Source organism: Chanos chanos, chromosome 8 (genome assembly GCF_902362185.1).
Source record: "Chanos chanos chromosome 8, fChaCha1.1, whole genome shotgun sequence".
NCBI classification, from domain to species: Eukaryota; Metazoa; Chordata; class Actinopteri; order Gonorynchiformes; family Chanidae; genus Chanos; species Chanos chanos.
In genome coordinates, this window is record NC_044502.1 from 29,691,155 (window position 1) to 29,713,943 (window position 22,789).

Below are 22,789 nucleotides of genomic sequence, written 5' to 3' on the forward strand. Positions count from 1 at the left end.
GTGACTGTGGTTTCTCTGGAGTCTTCAAGACCATCTAAGCACTTGTCAACGTCCTCTCCGTAGGAGAAGAAGTGAGCAGTGCAGGTCTGTTACCTCCTGCCCATCTCATTCTGTCTGAGGAACTGAATATTAGCACTGCTGTCAGCAAGCTCGGGATACTGCTCCACTGGTAGCACATAGTAACCCTCATAGCCTGGAACTTTACCCATGGCGAGCAGTTGCTGCTTCTCTGCTTCTGTCCAGGACCATCCTCCATCTCTGCCTTCACGAGCCAACAGCAGCTCTTTGGCCCAGGCCCCTGCTTGTGCCCTTTGGTGGGCTTGCTCAAGAACGTGAGCCCGCTCCTTTTCTACTGCGTCAGTAGTCAGCCCATACCGCACACTGAAGGTGAGTGCAGCTGCGTGGATCTCCACTGTGATGGCACCACGACGTGCACGTCCGCTCACTGTAATGTTGAGACCGCCCTCCAACGTCTTGTGCCCGCCGTTGAGCCCGAGAGCAAGCAGATCGCTGTCAGCCAAACCCGGCTTCACAAAGAAGTGCCAGTCTCGACCGTCAATGGTGTAGTGTGTGCCCTCCAGGTACATGGCACTGGCAAGTACCTGGGCAATCTTGCGGCTGTCTTCGCTAGCCACAGTTGTCAGGCCAGTCAACACATGGCCTTCCTTGACTGCCAGCATCATGCCCCTACCAACAATAGGAATGCTGGTGCCAAACCAATAGCCAGGCTTGTCACGCCTTATGCGCCTCCGCTTGTTTAGCAGCCGCCCCTCCAATGCCATGAAAGCTTGATTGTGTTTCTCTGCTGTGTGCTGGATACCAGTAAAGATCTGCACACAAGAGCCCAGTAGTACATTCAGATTAGTGATCACACTAACAGGGTAGCAGGAAATAAGACTACTAAGCCACAGCCGGTGACAGTCCCTGGGCGAATCACTTTATGAGGTCTGCTTTGCAGCTTCTAGTTCTCTTTTTGTACAATGCATATTCACAGCAATCTGCTTTGCAACACCACTGGTTCTAAGTATGTTTAACTATTCCTGCTGGTTTGAGCATTATTTCCTCTTTGTATTTCACAGGCTCAGCTTAAATGTATGGCTCAAGCATAGTGCTCTTATCAGTTTCAGTGGGGGGGAGCTAAAACAAACTTACCTGAGCACTGTCACAGTCCTGGCTGGCAAGCAGCTCATAAAGAGGGTCAACAAAGGACAAAGGGTGTCTAGGAAAACCAGGAATGATGTTGTTCAGCTGAAAACCAAACATGACCAGCCAGCTCTTCACATCTGCAGAACAAAACAAATACAAACACAAGGTCCTTTCATTTCACATGTATACAGACTAAATCACAAGAAGAGAAAGATTGTCCTTTATCAAGTAAGCTTTCCATACACTTAGAGAAATCATGTCATTTAGCATCCAAACTGTAAAGTGGTTGAATAACTTTTAAATGTCAATGACACAAGGTTTCTTTTCTCAAAGTTATGTGGGGTCATGAAGACATTTCAGTGATATTGTCAAAAGTTGAAGAAGTGTCATGAAAACTATCATGCACTTGTACCTGTAACATAATTCTTTATGTCGATCATGTCACTAAGAGGGTTGTTGCTCTTGAACATATAGAGATTGAATGGGGCTGGTTCCTTGCTGATCTTGGACAGCAGTTTGTGATCAGGTGCAGTCCAACGTCCAGCCAGCACATCATAGTCCCTCTGACCAAAATGCACTAGCTTGGTGAGAGGATCATAGAGGCCTCCATGGAACCCCAGAGCAAGCTGAAAATCTGGGTTTGAGTCATGGTAGATCTCTCCATAGGCAGTATATTTCAGCTCTTTCACCATCTGGCCATTACCACTGAAGACAGCTAGTGGTGTGCCTGTGTTGTCAGAGGCTATGTAGTATTCTTCACCACTGCTCACCTCCATGGCAAACAGATGACCTTGCAGGTCATAATAAAATGTGGTGATCTCCGATCGTGAGTGATTATACATGTGTGTGACCCGTGTTGGGTAAATGAGGTCAGCATAGAAATACTGCTGATGTTCACCATCGCCAGTGCGGCGAGAGATGCGCCGACCCAGGCCGTCATAGCGGTAACGTACACTCCAGCCCCCGGCTGCTCGACCGTAGGCACGCTCAAGCAGCCCGTTGGAGTTGTACTCAAAAATGTCAGAACCTCGCTGACAGAGAACACCATCCTCATCTAATCGATACTGTATGTCACCCAGTCGTGTGATCCGGTCTCGCAGATCATAACGAAGCGGTAGGAGCCGTGCGCTGTTGCCTGGGTTGAGCAGGTGCAGGTTGCCATTCAGGTCATAGCTGTAGCGCCAGGTAGACCAGTCATTGATCTTGACACTGCTGAGCTGGCCGTCGGCATCATACTCATAGCGATACTGCGTGGTGTTGGCGTAGGCCCCAATCTTCAGTTCTCGCTTGATCACACGGCCCATGCTGTCATACTGCACCGTCATCCAGTACATGAGCGAACGGAAGATCTCATACTGTACCTCCTTGATGCGCCCATGCGTGTCAAAGTGCTTGCTAAGTGTCATCACTGCTGTGGTAATTATCTGGTTGATATCATAGTAGATGATGCCAAACTTGCCAAAGTGCTCCACTTTTCCCGAGATCTCATCATAACGGTAAAGATCAACAGGCAGAGGTGTCTCACCGATTACTGGCTTGATGCTAGCCACACGGAAGCTGTTGTCATGGTAGGTGTAATCGAAGCGAGCGTTCACCATGCCCTCTTCAGAGAATCGGTACATCTGTTTGTCCACTAGGGGGCCTAATTTGCGGTAACGGATTGTGCAAGAAAAGCCGCCACTTTGTAGGTTGACCATTTTAAGGACACCAGCTGTATCATCATAGCCGAAGGTGACGGCGGTGGCGTCGTAGAGCACCTCAGAGAGCTTGGCCAACTTGCCGTACTTGTAGAGCACACGGCGGCCTGTGCCCAAGTAAAAGGTTGCACACGGGCGACCTTCTTCATCAAAGTCATGGATGACTGTGGCGTTGCTCTCAGGAGGGTTGTAGGTGTTGCGGATGTAGCCCAGTGATACATGTGTGGACATGGTATGCCTGGCCATGCTTGGCATGGTGACAGCAGTGAGGCGGCCAGATGTGTCAAACTCAAAGACGTATTGCTTCTGACTCTGCTGCAGGAGCAACACCATAGACTATACAGAGAGATGGAGAGAGCAAGAGAGAAAGAAAGGAGGCATTGGTGGGTCAGTCTCAATTAGTGTGTATTACCGCAAAAGCCCTCTTATTTTAGTACACTAAAATACCATTAGATCTCAGCTCCTGATATTCCCTATGGGACATGATCTGAAATAATCTAAAAAAACATATCAGTTAGACATTTGTCTTCAATTTAACGCAAGAAAAACAATGACTCTGCCCTACCTTATCCAAGTAGCTGAAGCTCCAGACCTTCCCGTCCACAAAGGTACGGGATGAGATTCGGCCGAAGGTATCAAATTCCCTCTTCTCACTCATGCTGCCCCTCTGCAAGCCGATCAATTGGCCAGTTGGTGAATACGACACGTTGACTAAGGCCAAGCTGCTACTTGGCAACCACGTTGCTGGTCGGCCCTGGGCATCGTAAATGATGCGCAGCATGAACTTTCGATGGTCATCATAGATCTTCTCAGTGCGTGTAGTTCGGTCATAATCGATGGATATAAGGTTCCTACCATGTGCCTGGAGACATCAGAGACATCACCTTAATTACAGTGTTAAGCACAATGAACATATACTCCACCTGTAAACAGCTGGTTGTCAGTACCCCAACATGCAATGCTCATCTGGATCTGCTTATCATCACTTGTGCTAAATGTATAAAACTGATGCAATGGCCACACACCTATGCAACTGTTTTCCTTTTAGGTACCTTGATGTAACTAGGACTAATATGACCACCATATGCCTCCACAAACTGTGATATGAACTTTCCAACATTTAAGAAAATACATTTTGGGGTCATTTATGGACTAAAAAACTGGTACTTATGCTCAAGAAAATATCTAACAGGAATGTATTTAAAAGGAATCCACGTCCATAAATCCCAGTGCAACAGTGTGAACAAAATGCGGGCATACTGACCAAAGAACAATCCTAACTTAATTAAAATCTCTTAACCCAGTCTTCTTACATAAACTTATTTGAATAATCCCAAAGTCAGGCCTAGCCTCAGATCAATTTCTACATCATTAAAAGTTCATCATCAAAGACAGCTAAGACCTCCTTACACGTAGCTTCCTGCCAAACACAGCAATCTGGCCCTTGGTAAGCTCCTTCCTCATTCTCCACTCAATGGAGTTCAGTCCACTATCAGTGGGCAGTGTGATGTTACGCCGTCCAATGGTGGGGGTAGCAGAACCTGCCAGGACATGAGGCTCAGTGTGGAAGCTGACTCCTAAGCCACTAGCGTAGGACACCCGCAGCGTACCATTGCGGTAGAGCTGGTAGTTGTTGCGGACTTGGTCTGTGGGCAGAAAAGGATTGATAAGGAGGTATAGACGGAGGAGGGATGTAAGAGTTACATGAGAACCAGAAAACAAAACAAGCTTCATTGTATTAGGCGTAAGACATTGTGCATTAGAGAGAAAATCGTCTCTCATGCAAGGGTGTATGTGTGTGCGAGTGTGTGTATGTTCTCCTTCAATCAATGATGTGATGGCTGAGTGAGGGGAGCTATAGTTTCCAGAGGAACTCTATTCCATTATGTTTACATGCTACAGCGAGAACATCAAGATTAAACCCTGCTTTTGACAGAAATGGGAAACCTGGAACTGGAACTACATTACACAATGTGGCGAACAAGCATTTGAGTGAGGCTTTTATCAGTTTTCAAATTTGTTTATCTTGTCCTCAGGAGGGATAAACTCACTTTTAACTGTTTTAGCAGTTTGCTGTTCCATCTTGGCGTGAAAGTTGTTCTGTGGATAGACTGACCTCATCCGAACCTTCTTTATGTCCTTTAAATCCTAATGTGAGTTGTAATATAGCCCTCACGTCAGCCCTAAGACTCCACAACACAGTCCTGCCCTCAGGAAACTTATACCACAAAGTGTTTGTAAGCAGGTATTTTATATAGTGGTGGCAGTATAAAGTCAGAAATCCTTCAGCAGAGGCATATAAAGGGGGATATCGCTAGCGTCCTGCTGTTATAGCATGTGATAGCATTTGTTCAGCTTTAACTCCCCTTGGGTTGATAACTTGATCTTCCCTCTATTCCACCCTCTATTATAAATGGCTGAAAGAAAGCATTAGCCTTCAGCAGACACGCAAATTCTTTTCCCTTCACAGCCATTAGCTAAATATCAAAATAAAAAAACATGTCTGTTTGTACATGTGAATGCATACACTTTTAAAGATTTTAAACAAAACAAGTTACCTTGAACCACAATATAGGAAGCCTCCACAGAGGACAAATTGGTTATGATAGTGACATCGTCATCTCTATTGGAGCTCTCAACGTCAATGTTGATCGACTGCTCTATCTCACGATGGAGACTGGTGACCAAACCTGTAGGGTACGTGACGTTGGTGAGGCGACCTTCACCGTCATACCTGCATGAGGCAGAAATGAAGCACAACTCAGTCATTTCATTACATCCGTAACCCTGTTAACATCTGCAACCTGCCGACAAGACAGAGCAGCATGGATGCTCAGACACTAGAGAGCAACAGTGGTCCACAGTCGCTCTCAGCGCACTGCATCAGTAAGCTAGCCATGCAGTCAGAGTCTGCCTCCTGATTCATCGGTGATACAGCAATGCAATTACAACTGCAAGTTGCAAATGGATAGGGCTAATTCATATTTGATAATAGTTTATACAGTGCATACAGATGAGTCCTTGTATCATTTTTTGAAAGACCAGGCAAAAGGGCTTGCTACACAGCTATTACCTCAGCAGTTACATACTATTCATTTTATATATATATAATAGATGTACCTTATCTTCTTTACTCATCAGTTTCATCTTTATCATTACACAGAAAACCCTTATCGTTATTTATCAATTGTGATATACTTACTCATACATGCTTACAAATACTTACTCATTACATAATTCCGTAATGTACTTATAAAAGTTTTCCTATCTCTCTTTTTAAATTACTATAATCCATACAAATAATTATCATTTTCTTCACTTACTCATAAAAGTTGGTCCAGCCCGTTTCATCCACCTTAGAGGCTAGCAGGTCAGTACTGGCAGAATAGGTGAGCGATGCAACCTCCTGGTTGAACGCAGATACGGAGCGCAGGGCTCCGGTTGGGTCCAATCCCAGGGTGACCACCTGGTTCTCCGGCAGCAGCACCAGACGGAGTGGACCGGCACCATCTCTTCGAATTCGAACCGTGTTGTTGCAGTTGTCGGTGATGGAGGTTAGCTCTCCGTCCGGCCCGTAGCTGAAGTTGTAGAGGGGCAGTCCTGTGACGAGGCTGATGGTCTGTCTGTGCCTTCCATCCTCGCTGAACATGTACAGCTCCTGCTCCAGCGCTGAGCCCACCTCGTACTGCCCGCCCGCAGTGGCATTGGGCCGGTTGCTACGGACGGCACGCACACGAATGTTGTTGAGGTCTGCGATGTAGAGAGTGCCGTCGGGAGAGACTGCAAGTGAGGCGGGTGCATTCAGGCTGGCATCAGCGGCAAAGCCCTCGTCGCCCGAGAAACAGTTGCAGTTGACGTCGTTCTTGCAGTCGCACTCCGAGGCTGCACCTGCCAGCAGTGAGATCTCACCGGATGCGCTCACTTGGCGCACGCGGTTGATGCGCTTCTCGTCTGTCTCGGCAATGTAGAGAACACCGGAGGGAGACAGCGCGATGGCGGTGGCGCTTTCCAGGGTGGAGTGGATGGCCAGTTTGCTGAGGGAGTAGTCGATGCCTGGTACCTGGCAATGCATGGGCCTGCCAGCAATGATGCTCACCTGGTGGTTCTCAGTGATGCGCAGAACCACGTTGTTCTCCAGCACGTACAGAGAGTTGTCCATAGGGTTGATGGCCAGGTCAGTGGGCCACTCCAGACGTACCTGCGCAGGCACGCACACACACACACACACACACACACACACACACACACACAGACACACACACACACACACACACACAAAATGAGTGTGTGTCATTAAATGTTAGTAAATTCTTCCTGACTAAAAGCTAAGGGACGCTTTGGTCACACCAGAGTAAAGATTAGGCACATATAACTAAAGGGGAAATTCACACTTTTCAAAATATGGTCTTATTATATATCTTTTACCCAAACATTTGTTGGCACAACAGTCTTTCAAAGAGACACTTGCATTTGCATTTTTTTGGTACTTTTCACCCAAAATGCTCATTTTGTTTAAAATATGCTAGAAGGAAATTGATTTATTGTCCCATTAACGGTGCTGGCTGTATAGTGAGTGGATTTCCAAATAAATGATTTTTTAAATGTCAAATGGGTAAAAATGGGCCTCTTGCCGGGACCATGTTTTCTGTGTGATGTGTAATCTTGTTGACACTGCTCTCATTTGCTCTTGGCCGAAGCAGTATCTTCAACTATTTGTCTTCAAGACAGGTTGTAAATCTATTCTCCTCTCAGCCAGCCCACAAAATCCTGCACTGATATAATTACTGGATTTCAAAAGGTAAACAAAATAACTGATAAACATTAACTTACTGAAATTACATCAGAAAAATTGCATTGACAATTTAAGCACAAGGAGGTAATTGTTGGAATGAGCCCATATGTCAACAAGGGTGAGCACCCTATTCAAAGACAATACAGCTGGAACAGAGACAACTACCATTTCATTTAAACTCTTGTGAATCACACAGAGATTCAGAGATCAGCTCCAAATGCTTTCTAAAACAAAAATATCTAAATCTGCATGGAAATCAACATGCTGGTCAGTCAGAAAGGTGAATTTCACCATGGTGAATATTGTGTGTGGGCTACGGAATGTTCAGGTAGACATGAAATTTCTTTAGACAGACTCTAGCCAAAAGAAAGTAGGAGGAATTGCAAAAGAGCAAAGCTAGGATGGTACTCTTACGCAATGCATGCTTACATGTTTATAGGGTGAAGTTCAGGCATATCAAGCTTGAGTCATAATGCACTGAGGCCAAAGTCAGAAATCTGTATTGCACTCCAGAGAGGCAAAGGACCGTGCATGTAAAACTCTAAAGCTGCGTCTGAAATCGTCCCTGCACACATTTGCTGTTAGAACACACTGCTTACTAATGTGTCAAGCATGCATTGTTTGAATGTGGTCAAAATGAGTATACATTACAATTCCACGCTAATGTTGTGCGGCTACAGGAAATGGTTTCATGAAGTCAGATGAGACGAAAACAAAATGAAAACCAAACACACCCACCAAAGAGAGTCTAACAGCATAACTGGTAATACACAATAATATTTTACAACATTCTAGCTTCACTTTTAAACATTAAAAAACAGAATTACAGTTAAAAACTAAAGAGAGAGAAAAGAGCTGAGCCGCAAATGTTACTGAGGATATATGTGATGTTTTTTGCATGCATCAGTTCTGCATGCATCAGTTTGCATGCATCACTTTGTTCTCTTAGATGTGAAAAAGTGAAATAACAACATTAGCAACTGATTCAAACAATAATCTGCCTCACAATTATTGTTCCTAACATAAGAAGTTGTTGTAGTTATTTCAGTTTAGATGTCTGTAATTTACAGAAAGGCAACACTTGAAATATGTAAGTAGTGTCACATAAAGGGCTGCATTCATGTCTTGTCCAAAGCATAGGACAATTTAAAGCATATTATAAATTTGTATTTGTTAAACGGGTATACAGGCTACATATGTCTCCTGACCTGCCCTCAAATTAGCTGCCAATTTTTTCCTGTAAAGTCACCCATCTGTGACTCAACCACTTTCATCTCACAGCACATACTGGGAATACTCCAGTATGAACAGTGTCAATGGTACCACATTCTGGAGGGAATTTAGAATTGACATCCAGGGCTTTTTTAAAAGTGTTAAAATTTTGCCAAATTTGCCAAGTGTGAATATACACTCATTGCATAAAATTATACTGTATTCTACCTATTCAACCCTTAAAGTCAAAATCTCAACAAACCAAGGCTACTGGTACATAAGGGACATGTGATATATTTGTAAATCTATATCTATAAAAATGAGGAAGGAGAGAAACAATAGTCAGAAGTGAAGGGAGGACAAGGAGAGACCTGACTGATGTCCATGCTGGAGTCACAGCTGAGGGGGCGTACTGCAGTCAGGTCGTTGGTCTTAATCAGGGTGGAGATAATACCATTCTGGTCCACTTTACGAATCATGGTCGCATCCACAAAGTACATGAGACCATTCTTATCTACTGCAATGCCTGCATGTGAGAGAGAGAGAGAGAGAGAGAGGGAGGGAGAAAGAGAGAGAGAGAGGGAGGGAGAGAGAGAGAGGGGCGGGGGGAGAGAGAGGGAGGGCGGGGGGGAGAATGAGAACACTGCTTTCTAATGTTTTTTCCAGAACATAACATTCTCTGTTCATGTCCAGAGCAAACACTCAAGAGATACTCAAGATAATACTCCAGCATGTGTTCCATCACACAAAAACCATACCTAATTTAATATGCTAGCCTAAGAACCATGGGTAATTTGTTAAGGAGATTATGAGAAATATTTATAAGTCATGAAGTTCTTCAGAACTCGTGATACTCCTGATTTAGATTGAGACAGAAGCTCTAAGCTACCAACAATAAGCTTCAACTTAGAATGTGCATCAATTTGCAGAAAAACAAATCACAAATCCTGTGTAGAGAGAGAGCAGTGGGAAAGTAAATGTTTACAAATTGTTTTGATAATGTATTGGAGCCTAACGAAGACCAGTTTGGATGAAAACTTCTTCTGAGGAAACAGCAAAACTTGCACACCATTTTGAAGGGTGAGGGGGGGCGGGGGGCGGTTCATAACACTTCCAAAATACTTTCTCCAAAAGACATGTATGATTACTGATTTTTACTCAAGTCATTTTTCTGACTTCATAATGGGATTCCCACTGTGGAAGTAAGATGCCTCAGGTCTCTGAGAAACATTCTGGAATCCTAAGCTCTGTTTAGTCTCGCTGTCACTTCCTGTTACATCACCTAGTAATGTGGTTTGTGCTTTCAAGTCTACAGGATCTCAAGTGATGTTGAAATCTGCTGTATAATGCATACCGTCTTCCCAGAGAATATCAGCTGGGCAGTATCAGATTACAGGGTGACAATCTGAGACTGAACCACAGATTCAATTTCAGACAGAATGTATTCAAATGCAGTTCGTATGGGATAAGTATTGTCTTTCATTAAAATTTAGCAGCTTTAGCAGTTTATTTTGGTAGGTGGAGGGATAGGACCAGGGAGGTGTAATCACTCATATTCAAGACTGTATGTCCACATGATATAAACCACTGTTTTCTCCCAAATTATGATCTAGTCAGGGGGAAAACCAAGTGGCTGACATAGCTATTGCTTTCTTAATACTACACACTGAATCAAACTTATCACCTAACAGTAAGACATCTAGCAGTTTGCAGAGAGAACCTGCACAGGTCAAAATGTCATCATTATAAATATAAACCCGTCATCATCATCTTTGATCCCCCGAACACCTCATGTGTTCTCTCTCTTACCCCTGGGGCTCATGAGCGTGGCCTCTATGGCTTTTCCACCATCTCCACAGCGCGCGTCATCGAAAGGCACACACTGTTCACCGGTTCCTGCCACCACCTGGGCATTGTCCAGCAGTGGCCGGGTGCCGGTCAGAGAGCGCACGTGGTAGATCTGCCGAGAGTTGGTGTCGGACAGGAACAGAGCCTGAGAGACGGGGTCCACGGCTAGGTAGTATTTATGAGTCGGGCTGTTGCTATGGAGATCAGTAATGAGAGAATTTCTCTTAATAACATTCTTCTGTCAAAAAACACCACAGGAGGTTAGTTTGATGAAATGGGGACGTTTCTCTGAGTGTTATGAGAATTCTAAAAAAAGAAAGTGCTAATGCAATAAAGAGACGAAGATGAATTGCGTTCAGAGAAAGCTATTTCTCTGAAGTGAACAGTTTGCATGCTGTATTTTCTACTTGTATCAGTAAATTATAAGAAGCACAAATAAGTTTAATGTCACAATACTACATTGATGGAGGTACATAGCCTCTCATTTAATACATAACTGATATAAAAGGCTAAGAAAAGGAGGCATGCCATCTTACCCATGTCTAAGGTCCTTGTTTCTTCATGGCATGAGGAGAAGGAAAATAAAGGAAAGACAAGAAGAGAGAAGAAAAGAAACTGTAACCAAATACCTACATAAACTCAATTTCTCTTCTATATACAACAATATAAGAAATCAAAATTCCAGCACCTCAGGAGTTCACTGTCCTGTGACAATGAAGTGGTTTATCATTGGAGTGCCCCTGGCTACCTGAGTTCTAGTATGGCTGTGGTGTTCAGGGAGGGGTAGACTCGGCGGATGAAGTTCAGGTCACCGACGTACAGGCTGCCCTCTCCATCACAGGCCAAAGCTACAGGTGCAAGGAGTTTGTTGCCCTCTGCCAGGCCGCTGCAGCTTGGGCACGAGATACTGCGTCGGCGCCCGTTACCCATGATGCTCGTGATGATGGGTGGCTGTTGTTCTGACACAAAGACATTTTCACCATTGCCTTTGTGCAGGATTCCTGACAGGGAGAAGAAAAGCCCAGAAAGAAGAGAAAAGGATGAAAAAAAAGACAGAGAGGAAATTCTGGTCCTGCTTGACCAGACAAATGTTAAAATGATTTCAGAGTGGATACATAAAATATAAGCAATGAGGATGTGAGAATGAAAGAGAGAACTTGGCTTTGTGTAAAAGCCATTCTTCCCTATGAACTTCCTGTGTTGTCTGTGTCCTCATTTAACTTCCAATTAGTTTTTCCACAATTCTATTTCAATGACTTTCCAAATGACCTTTTGTCTCCCACTCATTGTGCTGAAATGAATGTGGCACAACCAGGTTGTGCAATAAAAAGAGAGAGAAAGAGAACAGAGGCAAAAAGGGTAGGGTAGTGGATAATTCTGATTTTAAAAATCACATAAAGGACAATAAATAAGTCTTAATTCTTCTCTTTCAAAGTCAGTTATAAAGACTTTTATCTATCACCAAACATCTGGAGCAGTTAATTACTTTGGGTAGTCTCCTAAATGGGCAGGGGGTGAGTTCTTTAAATTAAGTAAAAAAAAACAAAAAAAACAAGGGTTCACTCCAAAATCTAATTTATGTTCTCTTTTTATGTTTTTTGAACACTGCTCTCAAGTCTGAGTCATTTTTCAGGCATATTCTGACTAATTAGAAGGAATACGACAACCCTCAGGGCAGACTGCTTTGTTTCTGAACAGGAAAAAAAAATTAAGATGAAAATGACACATCAGATTCTAATTACAACAAAAACCTAAGAGGCTCATATAATCTAAGTTAATATATGAGTTTCGAGTACGCCACACCTTTTTGACTAAGCATTTCCATTATCACAAGATGCAACACTATTTTCTTTTCTTCCATTACATGCACATTGAGCATGTGAACAATGAACACGCCCTCTGGTTTCCGGGTCTCTGCATATAGCGACAGCTCTTACTGTTGACCGGAGGTCAGACTTTAATTAGTGTGCAAACATTTCCAGCTAATGCGTCACGGCGAAAGGTCAAACCACTCTGATGGCAGAGCAGGGTAGTGTTACTCAGAGCGTGAACAAGCACGTGTGTGAGAGGGAGAGTGAAAGAGATCTAAAAAAAATGTGAATGTAAACTGATAACAGGTATTACTGGTGTATTCAGGGTAAGGTTTGTGTTCTTCTGTGGGTGTTCTCAGAACATTCTTTGTTCCTGATCATGACTTTATTGTGTGTGTGTATGTGTTTGTGTGCACGTCTGTGTCTGTGTGTGTGTGTGTGCGCATGTCTGTGTGTGTGTGTGTGTGTGTGTGTGTGTGTGTGTGCTTGTGGCTGTTTGGGCTGCTGTATTACCGCTGTAAATGTTGAGCATGTGGTGTTTGTCCAAAGACCAGCCTCCTAGGTTAGATGGAAGAAGCTCAAAGCCCTGCAGCACTGCAGTTCTTTTCTCCCACAGGATCTGCGAGGGGCACATCTCATACTCATAACCCACGGACACTGCGAGAGACAGAGAGAGACAGAGAGAGAGAGAGAGAGAGAGAGAGAGAGAGAGAGAGAAAGTCGGATTACACGGATAAATCCCACACGAGACAACCAGAGGGTTGTTGGCTTGAATCAATCTAAAGCACCCAGGGATGCTAATTTAGCGCTGGAGAGCTGCTGGTTGTGAGGCCCTTTTCTCTGGCTGCTGCTCTCGTTGCCCCTTGAGAAGGGCACTAAACCATGCCAGGAGTATGGCAACGTGGTAGTGTCTCTTCTACCCCTCTCCTCCCTACCCTCCTCACCCAGCAAAACAGCCTTGAAAAAGAGCAAAGGTGCTCAATAGCCCCACTGTGCTTGAGAGCAAACACAAACACAGAGATTAGACTCACTGTTTAACAAGCTGCGCTGTAGCAAATGGAAAATTATGGATACCCTTTGGTACTGCGGAGGCTGTGATTACTGCCAACATGTCTGTCTGTTTGTCTGTCTGTCTGTGTGCGCGCACACACTAGCTCACAGGGCACAAACTTCAAACATGCAAACTTCAGTACACCTCAATGGATGATCCTAACACAATGGACCTTCACGTAAAGAAGTATTCAGTGCCATAATGAAATCAAGCAAGTAGTTTAGGACCCAAAGGCACTAAGTTTTGTGTGCTGGATTCTAGTGGCTGGAATTTGCATTTTAACTGATATGTCCTTGAAGCCGTTTACACTGGTGTTGACATGGAAAAAAGCTGAATCATGCGGTTTGGAAGGGATCTGGTGAGGGATTAGACTGTAGCTCACGTAAGAGAGGCAGGAAACACAGAAAAAAAGAAAAAAGAGGGAAACACAAAGATAATAAACAAAACCAAAAGAGATTCAATAAAAGAGAAAACAGAAAAATAGATCCATAAATAAAATGACAAAATACCCAATGCTAAACAAAATACACTGAATAAAACTATGCTCATTAAAATATGATCTAAACTCTGCCTAACACCAACCAACCCTGGCAGAAAACCAAGCCAAACTAATTAATTTGTGCATCGCTTTTTACAACAGACTGAGAAAAAAATCATTTACAATTGCTTCGTGACAATGTCCATCAGTCCAGCTGAGCAAGCCTATGGTGACAGTGATGAGAAAGGACTCCCTTTAGTCGAAATAGGAAGAAATCATGAAAGGAACTAAGACTCAAAAATGGTTGGTAACAGGTGTTACTCTGAACGGGGAGTGAGGATCCAGAAACATTTAGGGGAAAGTCTTAGAGAAATGGGTTACATCTCAGGTCATGTGTTGTGTAAAGGTGGAGTCAGTGAGGGTTTGAGTTGATCAGATATTTTGATGGGAGTTGTCAGGGGCAGGGTTGGGAAACAGAGACATGTGGGATGGCTGGTACTGGTGTTAGTAGCGGTGGTTGTGGGACTTACAGTAGATTCATAGCTTCCATCCAAAGCAAACATAGACTAAACTAACACAAACTAAACCACTCCTCCTCCATGCCTTGCACTCACCCACAGCCTCAGTCAGGCCATACACCCTCTGCCTATAGGCGTCAGTCTTGTCCCAGATGAAGGTGTAGGCCAGGTTGGGCGAAGCGTGGAACCACTTCTGGAGGAGCTGTCCCTCTACTGTCACTATCAGGTGGACCTTGGCCAGGCTGAGAGGCACCAGGGCTGGTGTCATTATCACTTTGAGCAGCGAACGATAACCTGATGCTCTAGAGCTCAGGTAACTCAACTTCAGACTCGTGCCCGGGATCTCTATTTGCTCATGAAGCACCTAGAAAAAGAGAGAGCGAGAGAGAAAGAGAGCGAGTGAGAGAGAGAGAGAGAGAGAGAGAGAGAGAGAGAGAGAGAGAGAGAGAGAGACTGATTGATTCATTGTTTGGCAAAGAGAAAGAGTTGTAAACAGAGAGTGCACATGGTTGGGGAGCGTTGATAAAGAGGGATGAAGTGAGTCAACTGTGCAAACATGTTTTGTTCTTACATGTGCAACATGCCTCCAAGTATCACATAAGTCAGTATTTAGACAGAGACCAATGCTGAGCAGAGGTCAAACAGAAGAGAACAAGAGAAATGGAGGCAGAGAGACACAGACTGACAGGTATTGATTGCGGACCTGGCTCTCTGGGATGATGTGTTTCTCTGTGGGGCTGGAGCTGTAGAACGCGGAGAGGGGTGAGGTTACCACCACGGGATTAGGCTGTGCATAACCGCTCAGGTCACAGCCAGAAGTGACGCTCTTCTCAGTTTTCAGAACCACTGTGTCCATCACGTAGAACCTGTTCCACGGCAACCAGACAGTCTGTTCCTGAGTCAGAAACGGAGCGCGCTCAAAACGCAGCATCAGGGAACCTCCTCCATTAGCTAGCAGGTCAAACCTGGAGAGGAGAACAGCAGAGAGACAGAGATGAAAGACAGGCAATACATGGAGGGAATTAAACTATAAATGTCCTCTAACTTCCTTTCTGAACTTGATCTTGAAGGATAATCACACAATTTCACAAGCATTGAGAAAATAAATGAGATTGTGGATAAAAATATGTTTCTAGTCTTTTAGTTTATTGGTTTGATCTGTGGACTGGGATACGTACGTGCCGTCCTGTCGGGTCATGGTGTAACCATAGTGAGAGTATTTCACAAACGTCACGTTAACTCCAACCAACGGAGTACCATCTACTGTTAAGACCTGGCCTCGGATCAAAGACACCAGACTGCACACAGCAGAGGGAGAGAACACAAAAGGAAATTTTCAGATTTAGAGACATCTTGACAGTTTTATATCTAAATCCCTCTTCAGAGTAAAAAAAGGAACTCAGACATGTTCTTGTTTAGTAACATAGAACAACATACATCAACCATTTGACAAAGAGACAGCCATGTGAGAGAGACAGGTATTTGAGAGAGAGGTATGTTAGAGACAGGTATGTGGGAGAGAGACACGTATCTGGGAGAGAGACAGGTATTTGAGAGAGAGGTATGTTAGAGACAGGTATGTGGGAGAGAGACAGGTATTTGAGTGAGAGGTATGTTAGAGACAGGTATGTGGGAGAGAGACAGGTATTTGAGTGAGAGGTATGTTAGAGACAGGTATGTGAGAGTTACCTGGCATTGAAAGGATTGTTTCCTTGGATATAGTGGGTACCATCTCTGCCTACCAGCATCTTGACCCTGTCGTAAAAGGAGCGGAGGTACTGGCCAGATGATTGGCTCTGCTGCACGAGTTGGAGAGGGTCGGGTGACCCACGACACAGCGGATTGGTCAAACACACGCTCTGTATACAGCAGTCAGGATCCATACAGTCAGTCAGTCCGTCTGAGGGGAGAAAAACACAACAACGTCAGCTGTATACCACACAAACAAACAAACAAAAAAAAGCAAACACACACACACACACACACACACACATACACGCACACAAGACAATTAGGACAAGCCTCTAGATTAAATCTCCTCAAAATTAGATAATGAGTCTGACTCCATCCGAATAACTTTCATAAATGGTAATGTTCTCAAAGCATATCCGTGACAATTTTCCCACAGGGGAAAAAGCCACAGAATGAAAGATTTACAGAGGTTTGTTATTTAAATTGAAGTTCACGTCTATTTCAGTAACTCATAAAGTTGTGGTCACAGATAATGGCAGTTTGAGTGATGAGGGTTTCCCTTACTTCTTTAGACTGAGAGAGAGAGAGAGAGTGACAGAGTGAGAGAGAGAGACAGACAGAGAGAGACAGAGAGAAAGAGAGAGAGAGAGAGACAGACAGAGAGAGACAGAGAGAAAGAGAGAGAGAGAGAGAGAGAGAGAGAGAGAGAGAGAGAGAGAGAGAGAAATAACACAGCTTTAAAAGCAGATCAAAGGGCTTAGCCAAGGACATTTAATGCCACCTTTTTCATCTCGTTCCACTGTTCTCCACCACGCTTGAGAAAGAAGGCTACACTGGCTTTGTCACACCAACAGCTCACGAGTAAAGCACTCTTCAACTCAAAACAAAACCCTCTCTCTCCCTACTTCTCTTTGTTTCCCACTTGGATTTCAAACAGCTCTGCGATGAGGTTTAAAGCAATAGCAGGAGAGAGGGAGAGAGAGAGAGAGAGAGAAATAAACAAACCTCTGCCATTCACTTATGTAACCAGAGTAGTGTGGGGCAGTCCTCTTTATTGAACTCACTGCAGTTGGTATTGACTGCATGGACAATGCAAAGCATCCATCCAAACACAAGAAGCTTTGAGCTCTACATAAACTGATGTAAAGAAGCAATCACTTTGCTTTGCAGCACGACTTTGAAATTGATGAGCGTGTCCTTCATGTATGATTACACATCTCACATTCATGCCTACACACACCGGGCACAGCGAGGAAAGCAGAATTTATTCTCATCCAGAAGCAGAGTGTAGAAATGTATGGTGTAAAAGGGGACAGATCAGATCTGACCCAACAATCACATTTCTTCATAGAATGTGAGACGATTGGAAAACTGATTAAAGCGAATGAAATGACTTGAGTGGCTGGGTTCTTGGCAAAATGAGATATTTGCTATACTCAGGTAAAATTAGACGGGTATAAAGAAGTATGCACAGAGAAATGTTTATGTCAGTGAAGACATGACCTACAATAAATATTCATCAAATGGGATTTTTCTACTAATAGTGGGACCAAAATATCTAAATTGATGATGTCTTGGAAACGAACAAACTTATTTTTTTTTCTAAGTACAATTTAAAATCATATGTCAAATAATGTATTAAAGTGTGCTTTAGCAGTAATCAATCAATCTACTGCTGCAACCAAAGTATTGAGCTGCGGGTTCTCGAATGTATGTTTAAGTGACTATTTACTAGTGCAATTGCTCCTTCCTGAGATGACTGCCACATGACAGGGAGTCTTAAAGATTACAGTCAATTGGGCATATGAAATTGCTAAAGGAACTATGGATTTAATGTATATGTAAAAGCTATCTGTGAAACTTACTGCTCTATTCAAAGTGTTTGATTTTTTTAAACTTATTTTCCTCTTTTTTTTTAATCACTACTTGTCCTCTTTACCTCCTTCATTGTCCTTGTTGTCTGCACAGGAGATCTCCATGGCAACGTTGCAGCCAGGACCCCGCCAGCCTGTGTGACATTCGCAGTGCCAGCTGTTCTGCACCAGAATGCATTGCCCATTGCCACTGCACAGACCTGGACACCCATCTGAGAAAGAGGGAGGGAGAGAGAGAGAGAGAGAGAGAGAGAATGAGAGAGAGAATGAGTACCAGAGCAAAAAGTAGAAATACCAGGGCATGAGTAAAGAGACAAAAGCTCATCAGTATTCTTATATGGCTGAGGCACAGCAAGTGGGCCATTTATTAACATTCTACCTCCTGCTGTGGAGATGAACTGCAAAGGCCAAAAGCATTAATATTCTGCGTCAGGGCCACACAGACTGCAGCAACAAGAACAGACACGAAGTAGTCTCCACCAAGGTTCAATAACGCAAACAAAGGCAGTAAATATACGCACTCACACACACACACATCTGTATGCTCAAACGCAGCGACAGGTTTATGATACCGACGCAATGTGGACAACAGGCATACGATACGGACATACTGACAATATACTCGATATCGACATAGATTTTCTTTTTTTAACTTATAAACCGTGTGTTTTCAGGTCAGTTCATTTCACACATCTGCAGGTTTTAGTTGAAAATATAGAATGACAATAATACTGAGTTTGAACAATAACAATGGGTTACTGTCGAATCTAATAAACAAACTTATTATTCAAGAAAAGCGCCAATTTGTTTCACATGATTACAACATCTGACGTCGGTGGACCTTCTTTCCAGCCACTACAGTCGCCAATATTTACATCCAGGTATTATGTGTGTGTGTGTGCGTGTGCGTGTGTGAGATTCTTTGTGTGTGACATGTACCTGTACAGAAAGCAATATAGTACCCATGTTTTACAATATCTTGACCATGCCCTTCCTGTCTCCCACAAAGACATGGAGAGATAGAGAGAGGTCATGCCTCTAACATACTGAACAGTCAGACTGAAGGTCAGGGAGCAAGCACGCATCCTGCTTTTCTTTTTGTCCATTCATACAGGTCAAGCATTCTGAGTGAGCCAGGGGACCTTTCACCCAGATGGTGAGAAAAAAAAAAAACGTATAGCGGTCAAATGGTCAGAGGAACTATGTTTGTGTGTGTGTGTGTGTGTGTGTGTGTGTGTGTGTGTGTGTGTGTGTGATGAAGACTAATTGGCTGGGGAAGACACAACATTACAAAGACTGCTTACTTCAGACATAGAGAGTATTCATAACCATGAGAAGAGAGCGAGTGTGTGTATGAGTGTGTATGCGTATGTGTGTGTGTGTGTGTGTAGGATGTCAGGAGGAGTTTAATGTGAATATTCGTTTCTTGGCATCACAAAAAGGTGGTTTCTTCATGCAGTTTGACGTTTCTGTTTATGCTGACTGACTGATCCCTGTATGAAACAAATGAATTAAAACAAAGACATTTTGGTGAGTTTGACATTTGTAACACCACTAAGAAGGCTGTAAGGAAAGAACAAATGAAAACAAACAAGAAGAGAGAGGCGAACTCTGCGGCTGGTAAAACTGCAAGATTAATGGCTCCAGTTAAAAAGACGTTCATCAGTAAAAACATTTCAATGTCTAACATCTCAGTGTTGTGTGAATTTCATGCTAAATGATGGAAAAGCAAAACAAATTTCATAAACCACCAGTTCAGTAGGTTCCAAATGAAGCCGACCTTTATGTCTGGTCAAAACAGATTATGGGTGTGAGACTAAGCCTGTGTGTGTGTGTGTGTGTGTGTGTGTGTGTGTTTCTTTACCGATCGTGCAGTGTTCTCCGTTCCAGCCTTGCTCGCACTGGCACTTCCCATCACGGCAGGTCCCATGCTTCACACACTGAGGGTGACACACACGCTGGTCGCAGCCTACACCTGTCCAGCCCTCCTCACAATGACACACACCTCCCACACACACGCCATGGCTCCCGCAGTCGGTCGAGCACACCTCTGCAGAGAAAAAGAAAGAAAAAAGGAAGAACATGTGAAGGAGAGGGGAGGCGAGCGACACACAAAAGGCAAGGAAAAGAGAGATAGAAGATTAGAGAAACACTTCACCAGTGAATAAAGTGAGAGAAAGACAGGAAAAGGGGAAACAGAAGAGAAACATGAGAAAGGGAACAGAGTAAGAAAAGAAGGGATGAGAAAGATGAATATTTAATGTAAAGGGGGGAGAGAGAGAGTGAGAGAGAGTGAGAGAGAGAGAGAGAGAGAGAGAGAGGGAGAGGCTGTTTCACGAACCCATTGAGCAGTCGGGGCCCATCCAGTTGGGGTCACAGCTGCAGAGGCCTGTGTCTGGGATGTATGCCCCATGACCGTGGCACTGGTCTGGGCACTGAGCCTGCGGCTGGTCACACAGAGGCCCTGACCAACCGGGTTTACAGTGGCACTGCCCATCCACACAACTGCCATGTCCAGAACATCCTGGATCCAAACAGTCCACTGACAGAAAGACACACATAAATACATGAGTATATGTATTGAGCATATGTATGAGCACATGCATGCACACACACACACACACACACACATACACATACACACACACACACACACACACACACACACACACACGTACGCATGCACACGCACTCTTAACAGTGAGAGAGAGAGGAACATGCAGTTCCTCTTCGGAGGAGTGGAATAAATGCAACATATAAAGAAAAGGAATTAGACATTCCCACTCCGATTTTCTCTCTTCTTCTAATTAGTCCACTTTTAAACCCCTCCCTCTCTGTATTATAAACTTTTGTTTCACTCGTTACTGCAAACCCCACCTCTGGGAGAGTCTTTCTGGTTCCTGTGATAGGCTGAAACTCATCTGAGTAAGTGGGAGAATCAGTTTTAGGCCAATTCTTTAAAAGCCTGATCGATGAAACTGCATTCAATCCCTTTATTAACCCTTTAATGATTTATAAACCAGTGCACCTCTCATGCTATTGGATATTAGATATAGTGCTAAGATGAAAACTGAGAATCCCTCTGGAAGCACTTTTCGAGGGCGTGTGTGTGTGTGTGTCTGTGTGTGCGTGCGTGCGCGCGCGCGTGTGTGCCTGTGCTGAGTATGTGTGTGAAGGCGCTTGCATGTCAGAAGAGAACATTCTACAAGAAAAGCTAAAGGCTTCAGAACCCCCCCCCCCCCCCCCCCCGATTCTTCTTTTTGGAATGCAAAAACCATCTTAGATCTGCGTCGTCGGAGTATCAGAGTATGCCTTATCCTCGCACCTTTCTCGCAATTGTCTCCACGGTAACCAGGGGAGCAGGTACAGGTGCCTTCGGCGCAGGTGCCATGCCCACTGCAGTCTGGGTCGACACACTGACCGGCGGGTACGTCACACTCCACACCCTTCCATCCACTGTAGCATATACACGTTCCCTTCTTATACTGCCCGTTTCCACTGCACAGCACTGGGCAAGCGGCTGGACCCCCACAGACAGAGAAAAGAGAGAATAAGAAAAGAGAGGGAGAGGGCTCAAGAGACAAAAGAAAGTTCTACAAAAAGACGCAAAGCAGCTCTAGAGGCTGAAGAATAAAGGATAGATGAGAAAATGGAGCAAAGAGCAACACTGCCACATTAGCATTCAACATAAGCCATTAAGAAAGGGAGTGCAGTCTAGTGCTAATAGCTATGAATACAAATCAAATCATGGCACAGGGGTTTGGTGTGAGCTGAGTGGAAATGAGTGCCAGCGCACTTAATGTGTGTGTTAATAATGATATAATGACATGACAGTATGTGTGTTCACTCACTTAGCAACTCAAATCTAAAGACATTCCCATAAAAGAGGCCTTTAACCCCCCCAAGCCCCAACACACACACACACACACACACACACACACACATACACACACAAACACCAAATGTGACATACACAATGTAAATACACGATCTAGTTTATGGTCAAATGCTATGACATGCTATAAATGTTTACTTTTCATGTTTATGTTACTAACAAAAGACATCATCAGTCGTAAAAAAGATGTAGCATCATAGATGTCTCCTCCACTGGGAATACGCCTGCGCATCCTCCTCAATACAAACACACGCTCCATGCGCACCCGCCCACCCCCGCACACTTATTCAGACTCATTAAACTTTACTGCCAAGTGAAAAGCGAGGCATTTCTCTGAGCGGTGCACACAAACAGAATTGACCTCTCACAAAAAAAATAAAATAAAAATAAAAAATGAAAAAGACAGCAGACATTCACAACATACATGGCAACACAGTACATTAACATTAAAATGCTAAAGTTGAACAGAGCTACTATTCGCTAAATTCCCCGTAAGACGTTTGTGCGAATGCTCATCTTCCCTTTCCGTTAGCTGATCAGAGAAGAGGTTGTCACGAGCTCAGGTACTTAGATCTGACGGAACCCCTGCCTTCATGAATAATTTATGAGTTTGAACGCTGCTATTATGTCACACGTTCAGCGCGGATAGCAATGGTGCATCAACAACTGGGAAGCCGAAAGTTATAGCAGGAGCTTGTACCCGTCTGACATACAGGCTCGTGAGTTCACACCAGCTGAGAAAATCTGAGATCTCTGACTGTTAGAAGCGACATTC

General features: G+C 44.0%; 1 protein-coding gene across 2 annotated transcripts in view; it reads right to left on the reverse strand.

Annotated features, from left to right (window-relative positions):
- Positions 1-22,789, reverse strand: part of tenm2b (teneurin transmembrane protein 2b) — a 152,927-nt gene continuing 130,138 nt past the window's right edge. For both annotated transcript variants that reach the window (XM_030781080.1, XM_030781081.1), the window contains 20 exons: positions 21,445-21,639; positions 20,461-20,661; positions 19,984-20,169; positions 18,185-18,331; positions 16,243-16,453; positions 15,732-15,851; positions 15,257-15,518; positions 14,650-14,917; positions 13,020-13,163; positions 11,444-11,696; positions 11,232-11,252; positions 10,657-10,889; positions 9,219-9,373; positions 6,167-7,041; positions 5,402-5,577; positions 4,254-4,489; positions 3,409-3,705; positions 1,559-3,179; positions 1,153-1,283; positions 1-830 (listed from right to left, as the gene is read on the reverse strand). In XM_030781080.1, the coding sequence (XP_030636940.1) occupies positions 90-830; positions 1,153-1,283; positions 1,559-3,179; positions 3,409-3,705; positions 4,254-4,489; positions 5,402-5,577; positions 6,167-7,041; positions 9,219-9,373; positions 10,657-10,889; positions 11,232-11,252; positions 11,444-11,696; positions 13,020-13,163; positions 14,650-14,917; positions 15,257-15,518; positions 15,732-15,851; positions 16,243-16,453; positions 18,185-18,331; positions 19,984-20,169; positions 20,461-20,661; positions 21,445-21,639 (6,473 nt within the window). In that variant the 3' untranslated portion in view covers positions 1-89. The remainder of the gene's footprint in view (positions 831-1,152; positions 1,284-1,558; positions 3,180-3,408; positions 3,706-4,253; positions 4,490-5,401; positions 5,578-6,166; positions 7,042-9,218; positions 9,374-10,656; positions 10,890-11,231; positions 11,253-11,443; positions 11,697-13,019; positions 13,164-14,649; positions 14,918-15,256; positions 15,519-15,731; positions 15,852-16,242; positions 16,454-18,184; positions 18,332-19,983; positions 20,170-20,460; positions 20,662-21,444; positions 21,640-22,789) is intronic.